This window comes from Nothobranchius furzeri, chromosome 18, assembly GCF_043380555.1.
Source record: "Nothobranchius furzeri strain GRZ-AD chromosome 18, NfurGRZ-RIMD1, whole genome shotgun sequence".
NCBI classification, from domain to species: domain Eukaryota; kingdom Metazoa; phylum Chordata; class Actinopteri; order Cyprinodontiformes; family Nothobranchiidae; genus Nothobranchius; species Nothobranchius furzeri.
Genome location: NC_091758.1, coordinates 18,060,940 through 18,073,303, shown reverse-complemented (window position 1 = coordinate 18,073,303; position 12,364 = coordinate 18,060,940). Strand labels below are relative to the sequence as shown.

General features: G+C 39.8%; 1 protein-coding gene across 1 annotated transcript in view; it reads left to right on the top strand.

Annotated features, from left to right (window-relative positions):
- scfd1 (sec1 family domain containing 1) overlaps positions 1 to 12,364 on the top strand; it is a 33,336-nt gene that overhangs the window by 10,190 nt on the left and 10,782 nt on the right. Inside the window, exons 9-16 of the mRNA XM_015969422.3 lie at positions 1,605 to 1,690; positions 2,354 to 2,453; positions 2,695 to 2,834; positions 3,079 to 3,169; positions 4,954 to 5,027; positions 6,808 to 6,889; positions 7,210 to 7,306; positions 7,702 to 7,772. Coding sequence (XP_015824908.3) covers positions 1,605 to 1,690; positions 2,354 to 2,453; positions 2,695 to 2,834; positions 3,079 to 3,169; positions 4,954 to 5,027; positions 6,808 to 6,889; positions 7,210 to 7,306; positions 7,702 to 7,772 — 741 coding nt within the window. The remainder of the gene's footprint in view (positions 1 to 1,604; positions 1,691 to 2,353; positions 2,454 to 2,694; positions 2,835 to 3,078; positions 3,170 to 4,953; positions 5,028 to 6,807; positions 6,890 to 7,209; positions 7,307 to 7,701; positions 7,773 to 12,364) is intronic.

The window sequence follows — 12,364 nt, the reverse complement described above, 5'->3', positions numbered from 1 at the left end:
TGGTGAGGGCGGGATGTGACTAAAATGCAGCTGAGAAACATTCTCGTTAGTCTCCGATTTATGAAGCAGAGATTGCGTGCAGCTGTGCGTACTTTTATAGGTCACAAACGTACTTTGCGTACGTACATTTTTTTTGCTGAGCTTAAGTACGGTTTTAGTAAGGATTCTACGCAACATTTGATAAATGAGACCCCAGGTCATTAAAGGGACTTTACGGAGTTTTGAATTTTTATGCTCGCGATTGCCCCCTCAGGCCAAAAGCGTAACGGCATCTTCAACAGTAGGCTCGTGCACGAGGCGCGCATACTGTACGTGCACACTCTTAACGAAAATAACAGCTGAGACAGTCCCTTGTGTGTGTGTGGCCCAGAGGACAGGAGAACGCGCAGCTAATTAATTAAATAATTTGGTTCTGTACCTTTCGCTTCAGCACAGCCGACAAAGGTTTATGATGGGTCAGTCCTCCTGCATGCTCAGATCATTCCCTTCCCTTGCTTGAAAAATTGTTCCAAAATGAAAGTTGAACGCACATCTTTTTTATCTGTGAATTCAATGCCGTTCGGCGAGTCTCAAATAAAAATTTGGGCATCTTACTGTAAAAAAATATAAAGAAACTTTAAATAAACTATGTTGACATCCAGAATTGAGCCCGAGTCTTCTGCACGAGAGTCCGACGTCTTACTAGGTGAGCTAAAGCGCCAATGACGTCCTTTGTATCTGTAACTTTTATATCCTTGATGACAGCTGAAACAACGTTCAAAGAACGGTTTGGAGCGAAAATGGCTATTTTGTTGCTAGACTGCAGGAAGTATCTAGAAGAAAGTTCTACAGAAAGTAGCTAAGGGTCCTCAGAAATGTAGCTAGCTTTGTCACTAGGCGTTAGGAACAGCGACAAAGACTAAAGCTACAGATCGCAAACGCTACGGGCGATGCCTGAGCGTGAACGTGCATGAAGCAGCCTGCTCGACCCGAGCATCTCTCTTTTTCTGTGATTTTACAGAAAAACAGGCAATCACAGTAAAAATGCCAGGGCTCATTCTACAGGACCAGGGCATTGCAGGAGAATTTATGAAGAAGACATTTATTATTTCTATACATGTTTTGGCGGTCAAACTTCCATAATGCCCCTTTAAGCCTTTTAGTTAAAAGTTTCCTATAAGGAACCCCAACCCAGTAATCCCCATACTAAGCAAGCAAGTAGCGACAGTGGAGAGGAAAACTCCCTTTTGTTCATAAGCCACCAGTTCACCACAAAAGCATCATTCAGTGGAACACAGAAACCAAGTGAAAGAGTTTAAAACTTTAACCTAACTCATCTTAGATTTAAATAAAGCAGCTTCTGTACAAGGAGAGGACTCTGCAGGGAGGCAGGATGGTCATTCTCAGAATAACCATCTACAGCCGTACGGAGGACCAAAACAAAGACAGGAGTCACAGGTGCAGAGGGGTCTGATGATGATCATGATCATTTTTTATGTTCACATGATTTTTCACAGACTGTTGACTGCTTTTATTTAATGTTTATTGTTGATGTTTAGTAATGTCAGGCCACATGTTTAGATCATCATGCTAACCAAGGTTTCTGTGGAACCGTTGGTGTTTAGAAGCTGGATAAGAAGCTGCGTGAGAACCTGCGGGATGCCAGAAACAGTCTGTTCACTGGAGACAGCATGACTGGAGGACAGTTCAGGTCAGTGAGGTTTACTGTGCTTCAGTTACATTTTAGTAATGATGGTTACAGCTCTTACTGGGATTCTTTGTCATTCTCACATGAAAAAAGAAAACAGTCTAGGTGCCTGTCATGAAAAACAATGTAAAGATGGGATAAAATATTATTTTAGCTTTAGACATTTATTTCTAACTTCTAATTTCTTCTGTTGTGCATCAATGAAAGAAAACTAATTAGCACTGTAGGACGGAGCAGAAAGAACAACAGAAGTTTCTACTCAAATATTACTGAAAGTTTGTAAAATAATAAAAATGCAGAGAGACTCGATTCATCCTCAGAACTCCTGACTTCAGATTGTTCCGAATCATCGAGTTGATGGAGACGCTCAATTTAGGGTTCTGTCTCTCTCTCTCTCGAAAATGCATAAACGGAACATTAGAACATAACTGGAGTCTCCATAAAACCAGAACCGGGCCCTCAGAACCGAACTGCCCTGAGCAGCAGGACTATGATGAATTTGTGTGAATAAAAAGGCTAAATCAGCTGCTGCAGTCCATCATGGTGGATAAGACTTTATTATCATAAGACTAAGGACTGATCTCCCATGATGCAATGCTCCGTCACAGTTCAGCCCTGTTTCTGTCTCATAGCCATGATTATCCTTTGCTTTATTTCCTTAACCAGTTTCCAGAGGCCGCTGTTTGTTTTGGCGGATCGTAACATGGACATGGCCACGCCCCTTCACCACACCTGGACCTATCAGGCGCTGATCCATGATGTTCTGGTAAGACGGTAGTCATCGAAGATGATTAAAATACTGCTAATTAAAGTCTCTGACCTCAGCAGCAGCGGATGATTTTTAAAGACACAGTCCTCCTGTGTATAGTACATATACTACAGTATATTTGGTATGTGTAGTATATGTTTATTACATTATGTTACATCATACACATGGGGTCTTTCAGTCTGTCTCTCTCTCTGACGCGGATCAGACTGAATAACTTGTTTTCCCTTTCGTCCCTCAGGACTTCCATCTTAACAGGGTGGTGCTGGAGGAAGGTGGGGGGGCGGAGGCATCACCTGCTGGTGCCAGACCAAAGAAAAAGGCCAGAAAGACCTACGACCTGACAGCTGCTGACTCGTTTTGGCAGAAACACAAGGGCAGGTCAGTATCATAAACACCATTGGGCTGATTCAGAGCTAGACCTTGTCTAATGTAAACGGGTCTGAACCCACTTCAATCTGGATCCTCTCGAGAGCACCTTTCGCTAAGAGCCCCGACAGTGTAAACATCATGGTGGTGTCAGGGTGTTTTTATAAGTATGAGTGACGTTCCAGCTCACTGTCTATGTCTGATTGGAACGGCTTGTGGAGATTTGGTCACTGAGATGGCTGTGTTTGTGTTCCAGCCCGTTTCCAGAGGTGGCCGAGTCGGTTCAGGAGGAGCTTGATGCCTACAGAGCCCAGGAGGACGAGGTCAAGCGTCTGAAGAGCATTATGGTGAGACTCTGCCGCTCCGTTCACTTGAGTTCAGAAATCTGTGTGCTCCCCCAGCCTTTATGGTGCGTTTGGAAATCCCAACTTCCGAGTTGGAAAAATCTAATGAAACGCCCCCCCAAAGTCGGACCTCCCAGTCGGAAACTCGGAAGAGTTTCAGAACTCTGACCTCGACATCTAAAAGGGCAGCTCTCCGTCCCAACAACAGTACCTTTTGGGTGAATTCAGTTCAATTCAATTCAAAAATACTTTATTAATCCCAGAGGGAAATTAGAGTTTCAGTACACACAATTCTGAGATCAGACATACATACATACACACATGACAAGGATTGGTGACTGTAGTCATTCGCAACCCGAGTCGCGCTACTGTTATAGGTCAAGAGGGTTTAAATGAGGATAGAATCAGGGGGGAGGGAAAAAAAGGCAGTTCAGAGTTACCCTCAACAGAGAGGGCAGCTTTGCTATGCAAAAAACACCTCAGACAGAAATGCACACAGACTTCAGACATTACACAACATAAGTGTCCACTAGGTGGGGAGGTAGGGTTGGGACTCTCCTCACTTCAGTGCCTGCAGCCGCATGGAGCAGCGCTCATCACCTCCATTTGGACAGGGGAGGGAGATAATGGGTTAGAGAGCACATTGACTCCTAGATACGGTTCCACGGCCTTCACCGGTCACAGTCCCACCCAGGCTGGGATAGGGAGAAAGAGTTTCCATAGCAACGGCAGCATTCCACATTTCTTCTGAGGGGGGAGTTTACACGTCAGCCTCACAGGCTCCAAGTGCACCAGATTCAGATAAGAATTGTTTTGGGAACAGACAGAGATAGTTTCCTCTCTGCCTTAGTGTTCTGTTGGTCTTAAAACCCCTCTAGATCCAATAATGGTGTAATTAATCTATCCTAATCCGTCCTGATCCGTTAACTCGCTCCTTGATGTAATCCACCTTCTGTGCCAGAGCCTGAATCTCAGCCAGAGTTCCAAGCTTACGACTCATCTTGACAATTGTATGAGTTTGTGCGTTCACAGCATGATGCATTCCATCCCTGAGCTCCGGGATTGAGCCAGTATTCCTCGAAAGCTCGTTAATTTTCCGGTAAGCCAGGTATCCGCTCAGGCCAAACAGCAGGAATCCTGACACCAAAACGACGAATATCCAAACATCTTCAGAATCCTCTACAGACAGGTGAGAGAGGCATATCAGGTTCCACTATTTCCAGGAGTCCATGATATAGCCAGCTGGCTCTGTCCCAGAGGGGCATCCGGGAGCCCCTTCTCCTGTTCTCATCGTAGAAAAAAATTTTGTCAATCACATTGAGAGACCAGCTGACCAGATCCATTTTTAATAATTTCCAGTTTCCAGAAAAAATGCAGAAAGCACCGTAGGACAAAGAGCCTTGGGATGAGGAGGGAGGGAGAGGAGAAAAAAGCGTCTGTACTCTCCAAGAGTCGGAAGAAGAAGCATTGGCAGCTGTCACTTAACAGAAGAACTTTACAAAACACACTTATAAGAGTGTGTTTAAAACCGATGTTAGCTGTAGCTGAACATAGAAAAAGTTTTGTTTGCATGTTGAACGTACAGCTTCAAACTGTTATTGAAAGGAAGCTACAAACATTGGCTAATTGGGAGGTGTGCGTCGTCATATTGGAATTCTGACTTTTCCCACTACGGTAACCAGAATGCGGTTAAGTTGGGTGTGATGCCATTCCGAGTTCCAAGGTAAATCACGCACCATTAGCTTTTTTATGCTCTACGTGTAACAGTGCTGCATTTGTTTATCCAGGGTTTAGAGGGGGAGGACGAAGCAGCAATCAGCATGCTGTCAGACAACACAGCCAAACTCACCTCTGCTGTCAGGTAATGAAAACTGCCGTCATCTACCTGAGCCAGCCTGGGATCGCTTTTCTTCTTGTTTCAACACAACAGATGAAAAAGTCTGCTTCTACAAGCCTCCGGGCTTATGGAAGCAGGAGTGAGCCTGGAGTTGTGGCCGTGTTCAATAGTCCCACCAGATGTGCAGGTTTATTCTTCAGCACACGATACAGATAATTCACCAGATTAAAGTAAAGTGGCTAGTCTGTGATTAAATTCAAATGTTTAGATAAATTCCGCCCCATTCAAACAGGATGTTCCTAATCTACCAAGCCTTTAGATTAAAGGTAGATGGTTACATTTATGTCATCGAACATCTGATTTACAGAAGGTGTTGTTTTTGGCGGGCATCTCAGTTTTAGTCTTAATCCTGACGACAAAAATGCATTTTAGTCTCAGTCAGTTTTAGTCGGCAAAGAATTTTGTTTTGAATTTTACAAAACATTAAACAAAGTATTATTCTTTAACAAATGTATTTATAGGTCAGACGTGCACTCTGAGCTACTGGAGTGAGTTTCATACCAACATCATTTATTTGATGGCTATGGGACAAAATCTCAGCTGCCCCAGATTTAGTAAAACAAAAATCCCCAGACTGGTAACAGTTTTTTTTTAACTTTAATGATAATCACAATAATGTTTATAATTTATTGATGCAGATCTGAGCATCATTCTGTAGATTTCCACAAAATAAATTTATGATTTTCTTTCCTTAACAGAATGGACTCTTAGGGAGCATACAGAGTATTCTACACAATATTTAAATAGAAATAAAGAAATGTGATTGTTTCATTTATTATTGGAGTTATCAGACCTCCATCTTAGTGTCAGGGATGTTTTTCCATACAACTGCAGTGTTGTGAGTTTTCACAAACCTACAGAATTCATATAAATAACCCAGTTCTGCTCTTTAGCATCAACAGAGATGCGCATTTACATTTAGATGGGCTTAAACTTTTATGCTGTTGGGTTTAAAAGCTGGAATGTGACTCGTTATTAGGAACCAGGGAACAGAGACGATAATCCTGATACTCTGACGTTAAAACTTTAAACCTGTTCAGATCAAACCTGTTAAAAAACGTCAGTTCTTTCATTTATCTATGACTATTTCAGGAAGCACACAGATAAGAAACGTGTTAACATTACAGATAAGTTTAAAAGTAACGACATCGTTGCTCGTATAGCATCAAGGAGCAGCTGAGTGCTGCGCGTCCCCGTGGCAAGAAAGCGCTGAGCCGAGCTGAGGGAAGCTGCCTTCCAGCCCACATCAGAAATCCACGCAAATAGAGGGGTTAGTGCTTTCTGATGTGGGTGAGAGCCAGCTTTACTCAGCTGCCGAAGCTGGTGTGAGCAGAGGACGCAGCAGCAGTGCTACTTTTGACTTTTGCGAGACGGGCAGAAATGAGCATAGTTTTCGCCTAGTCTCGCCTAGTTAATGAAAGCTCCCGTTTGTGTCATCCTGTTTTAGTCCCCAAAGAGCTCGTCAGTTTCTTGTTTTTGTTATGAAAAAAAAAGGGGGCGTCATCGTTTTCATTAACGAAAACAACACTGTTTCCAGAGTGGATCTACAAGCTGGTAGTTAGAGGACAGATGCGCTCTAAGACATTAATTTGACTGTTCGGGTGTCCCAGATTAAACATTAAAAGGATTTTGTCTTTTTAACTAAGAGTCTGTGGAAGAATCCAATCTCTACAGTGTTTAATCTGTCAACTATCCAGTTTAAAAAGTTTTAATCTTTAAATGCTGATGTTCTGTTTTTCTGCAGCTCTTTGCCAGAACTTCTTGAGAAGAAAAGACTGATTGATCTCCACACAAATGTCGCCACTGCAGTACTCGACCACATCAAGGTGCACGCGTGGATTAGACTCTACCTGTGGTCCTAGCTAAACCTGCTATTTTACCTGGGGTTTAATCAAAATCAGAGCTTTTTTCTGCAGCACAACCAACCTGTTAAAATCTGTGTGCAGTCAGGGATCAGTTCTGTCTTCCACACCAACCATCTGAGTTTCTGGGTTTTAATCATCGAGAAACAACAACTACAGCTTTAAAAGTTTTCTGAACCTCTGACTCTGTTATGAAGTGGTGCCTCAGCGTTTATGCATGTTTCAGAAACAATCTCCGTAGTGAGAGCCTCGTTTGTTTACCACAATGTCATCTGTCTCCTCAGAGTCGAAAACTAGATGTTTACTTTGAGTATGAAGAGAAACTGATGAGTAAATCAGCCTTAGACAAGTCCCTGCTGGACATCATCAGTGACCCAGATGGTACACACACACACACACACACACACACACACACACGCACGCACGCACGCACGCACGCACACACACACACACACACACATATTTATACCTATACATACACACACACATATATTTATACCTATACATACACACACATATATATTTATACCTATACATACACACACATATATATTTATACCTATACATACACACACATATATATATATATATGTGTATATATATATATATATATATATATATATATATATATATATGTGTGTGTGTGTGTATATATATATATATACACACACACACACACAATTCTGACTGGAAATCACATCATTACATGTAGTTAAGGATGAAACACTCGTCTACATTAAACCTCACTGATGTTTGTTTACATGGTTGTTGGTCAGCTGGGACCCCCGAGGACAAAATGAGACTCTTCCTGATCTTCTACATCACTGCTCAACAGGCTCCTTCAGAGGTGAGATGAACGATCCCTTGTAGGTAACAAGTAGTAAAGTTACTATGGGGGTGGGGCTTGGGGTGTCGGCCAACAGTTTGTTAGGACACGGGCTTTGGGTTGCTTCTTCAGCAGTTTTTCTTTCGTTGGTGTGTGTATGAAAAAGTTTTTGTGCTTGAACGGTAGTACCGTATTACCACCACTAGTGTACACCCTACTAACCTTACTCCACTCACCTGGACATTAGTGCTCAGTAGATCAGCTCCAGCAGCCATCTGACCTGAGTTCACTTGTCACTAATGAAGCCACGTTTGAGGTTAAGCACTTTTGTTGTTTGTAGCATCTTAAACCCTTTGAAATAAGAACATCTGATTTAGTTTTCCATTGTGGCTTTGTTTGGTCATTATGAAAGCTCTTTGTGATGAGTTTAAAACTTCCTGTGACCCTCGCGTGACTCCGTATTTACCTCTGAGAACAAAACAAGTCTGAGGGAACAAGAAGATCTGAAGAGACGATGAAAGTCGAACTAATTTAGACCAGAGCTGTTTTCATGAATCATATATCCACCACATTAGGAGTCACAATTCAGCATGTTTTGTTGTTTATCTTCTTTTCATTCAAAACAATTTCTCATCTGTAGTGGAATACATAAATTAACTATGACCAATAAGATGTGATGATTCCATATAAATATGAAATATCAACCTGATTGATCTTTGAATGTTTAATCAGAAGATTCTAGGGTTCTTCGCTTCTTCAGGGACCATAAACACAAGTATAGTATATAGGTTATAAAATGAATTTAGTTAATTTTCCTAAACTAACAATTTATACATGACAAGATATGAATAATGAGATGTGGTGTGGTGGATCTGGAGTGATTTAATGTGATGGGTGAAATGTGGTAATGGAAGCTAGGTGTTTAGCAACCGTTCCTTGTATCTGAGAGAAATTGTGAAATCTGGGTATAAAAGAAGTTATTTTTTGGTTCTAAACTCAAGAGTTGGTTATAAAAAAAACAGCATCAGACGCCAATGTTGTGTCTACAAACCCTGGTGGAGTCCCGCAGCAGATCCGGACTGTCAGAAGTCGGGTGACCTCATGGTATCTGGAGCCGGTAGATTAGCCCCGATACGACCCTTCCAGTCTTGAGATGTCTTCCGGGTCACAACAGCAAGCTGGAATGCTTGTCAGCGTCCAAGGTGGATGGATGGATGAGGTTTGAAGTAGCTCTGAAAAGAGCTGTTTGGCTGTATCAGCTTGCAGCGTCGCAGAAAGGCTTTTGACTGGAGGTCAAAGAGATGTCTCAAAGATGCTTGTTCCCGAATTGGCCGGTTCGAGAATCCGCTAGAAACTGAATTAATCGGGAAGTAGTTCTTGAGTTTTGGCAAATCAGAATTTGACACGTTTGGAGTCTTGCCAACATCCCTCAGAAAGCCACGCCTTCTTCAGGTACAAAGATGTTTTTAACACTTTGTGAATGAGAATCTTTAAACTCTTATGTGAAGTGAATATTAACCTTAATGAGTATCTTATTGTAATGTGTATGAGTGTAAATACTGATTAACTTGTTTAATCAATACATACTGAGCATAAGATCTGAAATGGAGCAATATTTATTTTAAAGCCATCATGGTTAAAGCTCAGATTATTCAAACATTTGATTTAAACATCTTGTTCATTCAACACATATGATTAATTTAACTATGAAGTCATGGAGTTTTCGAGTAAGTTGTGATGAATGCAGCAGCCAGGCTTTTACGCAGAGAGTGCAGGACCTTGGGTGAGAATGTTTGTCTTCTGGTATGTCAACAAGCACTGAGCAGAACCTTCTGGATTTGGAAGACCAAATAGATAGTGGATTTATTTCTGTAGATGAATGTTGGTCAATATAAAGCTGAAAATTGACCCTGTTGGTATGTTACACACCGTTGTCTTTTCATGTCTATTTATAGATTTTCTTGGGCATTCATTTTTCAAAGATTCGTAGAAACTGTCCTTAATTTCATGATATTTAGAAATCCCACATGGTAAATAGCCTGTATTTGATATAGCGCCTTCTAGAGTCCTGGAACCCCCCAAGGCACTTTATAACACAATCAGTCATTCACACATTCACACCCCGGTGGGGATGAGCTATTATGTAGCCACAGCTGCCCTGGGGTACACTGACAGAGGCGATGTGCACACCCAGGTGCTCGTGTCTGTTCACGGTCATTTGCATACACAAACACCCTCGATTAACCATGTTTGGTCACACCACATCCTCTAACGCTCATGCAGGAAATCCATGTGTTCTTCCTGACAGCAATGGCCAAAAAAAGAAAAAACTTCAGTGACGGGGAAGTCGGGGGATCAGGTACCCCTCAGCTATTTGAAACGTTTATTTGAACATGAGTCCAAAAAATTTTTAAAAATCAATGAACATAGTAGAAAAGAAAAGATATACCAATAAAAAGAAGTCTTTGTCCAAAGGGAGTAAGAAGAAGCAAGTGCTTATTCAATCCCACCCCCTTGTCTCACATTACTAATTTACTTTACAAGTTACCATCTATACCTACATACATACATACATACATACATATTCATATATATATATGCAACTACTAATGAGTGCATTTTGCATTAACATTTTACGGTACTAGTGATGGTAATAATAACAATAATAATAACTGACAATAATAACATAAACAACAGCAAAATAATAATGACAATATCATAGTTTCCATTACCTCAGAGAACCTCATTTTCATATCCATTATCATTTTTTTTATACCGTGATTTAAATTTGTTTATATTTGGACACTGTTTGTGTATTTCCTGCAGCCCATTCCACAGTTTCACACCACATACTGATACACAGAAACTCCTTTTAGTGGTTCTTACCCTAGGCATTTTAAAATTTTTAGTCCTCCGTAAATGATATCCCTCATCACTCTGGTTGAAGAGCTTTTGAATATCAGGTGGCAATAAGTGCTTACTAGCTTTAAACATGATATGAGCTGTTTGATAATGAACCAGGTCTTGAAGTTTAATGTATTTTGACTGTAAAAACAAATAATTTGTATGATCCAGATACCCAACTTCATGAATGACATGTATTACCCTCTTTTGCAATACTGATAGTGGGTGTAGTGCATTTTTATACTTGTTTCCCCAAAGCTCTATACAGTAAGTGAGATATGGCAGAACTAATGAACAATACAGAATATGGAGTGATTTACAATCCAACAGTTGCTTCATTTTATTTATAATTGCAATGTTTTTTTGCTGCTTTGGTTTGTATGTGTCTACTGTGGGGCTTCCAACTGAGTTTATTATCCAGTATCACACCCAAAATTTTGATTTCATTAACATTCTCAATTTTTCCATCGTCAATCTTTATACACACTTCTGTTTTGTTTTTACAATTGCCAAACGTCATTACCTTTGTTTTTGCTATATTCAATGATAATTTATTATTATTCATCCATTTTTTTAGTTTACTTAATTCTTTATTAGTAATATTAATTATTTCATTGAGATCATTTCCAGCGTCGAACAAATTTGTATCATTAGCAAATAAGATCATCTTCACAGTTTTGCAGACTTGAAAAATGTCATTTATATATATATATATATATATATATATATATATATATATATATATATATATATATATATATATATATATATATATATATATATATATTAAAAAGAGCAGGTCCTAATACTGACCCCTGGGGGACACCACAGGCAATCCCCATACTTTCAGAAGTGACATCATCCATTTTCACAAATTGTTGTCTCCTAGATAAATAATTGGTGATCCAGTCCAGTGCTATTCCCCTAATGCCGTACTGTTGTAGCTTGTTTATGAGATTTGAGTGTTTTATTGTATCAAAAGCTTTCCTAAAATCTATAAATACTCCAATAGCATATTTACCTTTATCTAATGTATTAATTATTTCAGTTGCTTCCATTATTGCAAGTGCTGTTGTCCTCTTTTCTCTGAATCCATACTGACTATGGTTTAGTATTTTGTGTTTATTTAAAAAGTTTTTTAGTCTGATATTAAGTAGTTTTTCCAGGATTTTTGAAAATTGAGGAAGAAGTGATACTGGCCTGTAGTTGTTAAATAGATGTTTATTCCCTTGCTTAAAAATTGGTATTACTTTAGCTACTTTCATTTTCTGAGGAAATAAACCAGTTTGGAAGGATAAATTAAATATATAAGTTAATGGTTTTAGAATACCATCAATAACTCTTTTAACCAACACCATATCAATACCGTGGATACTTTGTTGTTACATTTACCAACAACTGATTTAACTTCCAACTCATCCACTGCTGAGAGGAAGATTGAGTTGGGGTAGTTTGTTTTTATCAATGGTTCACTTATTGTCGGTCTTTTTTTGGCTTGGTATTTGCTGCTAGCTCTGGGCCTACATTCACAATATATTCATTCATTCTATTAACTACTTTTATTTTATCATAAATATCACTTTGATTATCAGTAAAGTATTCAGGGTATAGTATTTTCTTTGTCCCACCATTCCTTAATTTGTTTAGTATATCCCAGACACCTTTTAAGTTATTCTTATTTTCATTTAGGATTTTTCTGTAATATATCT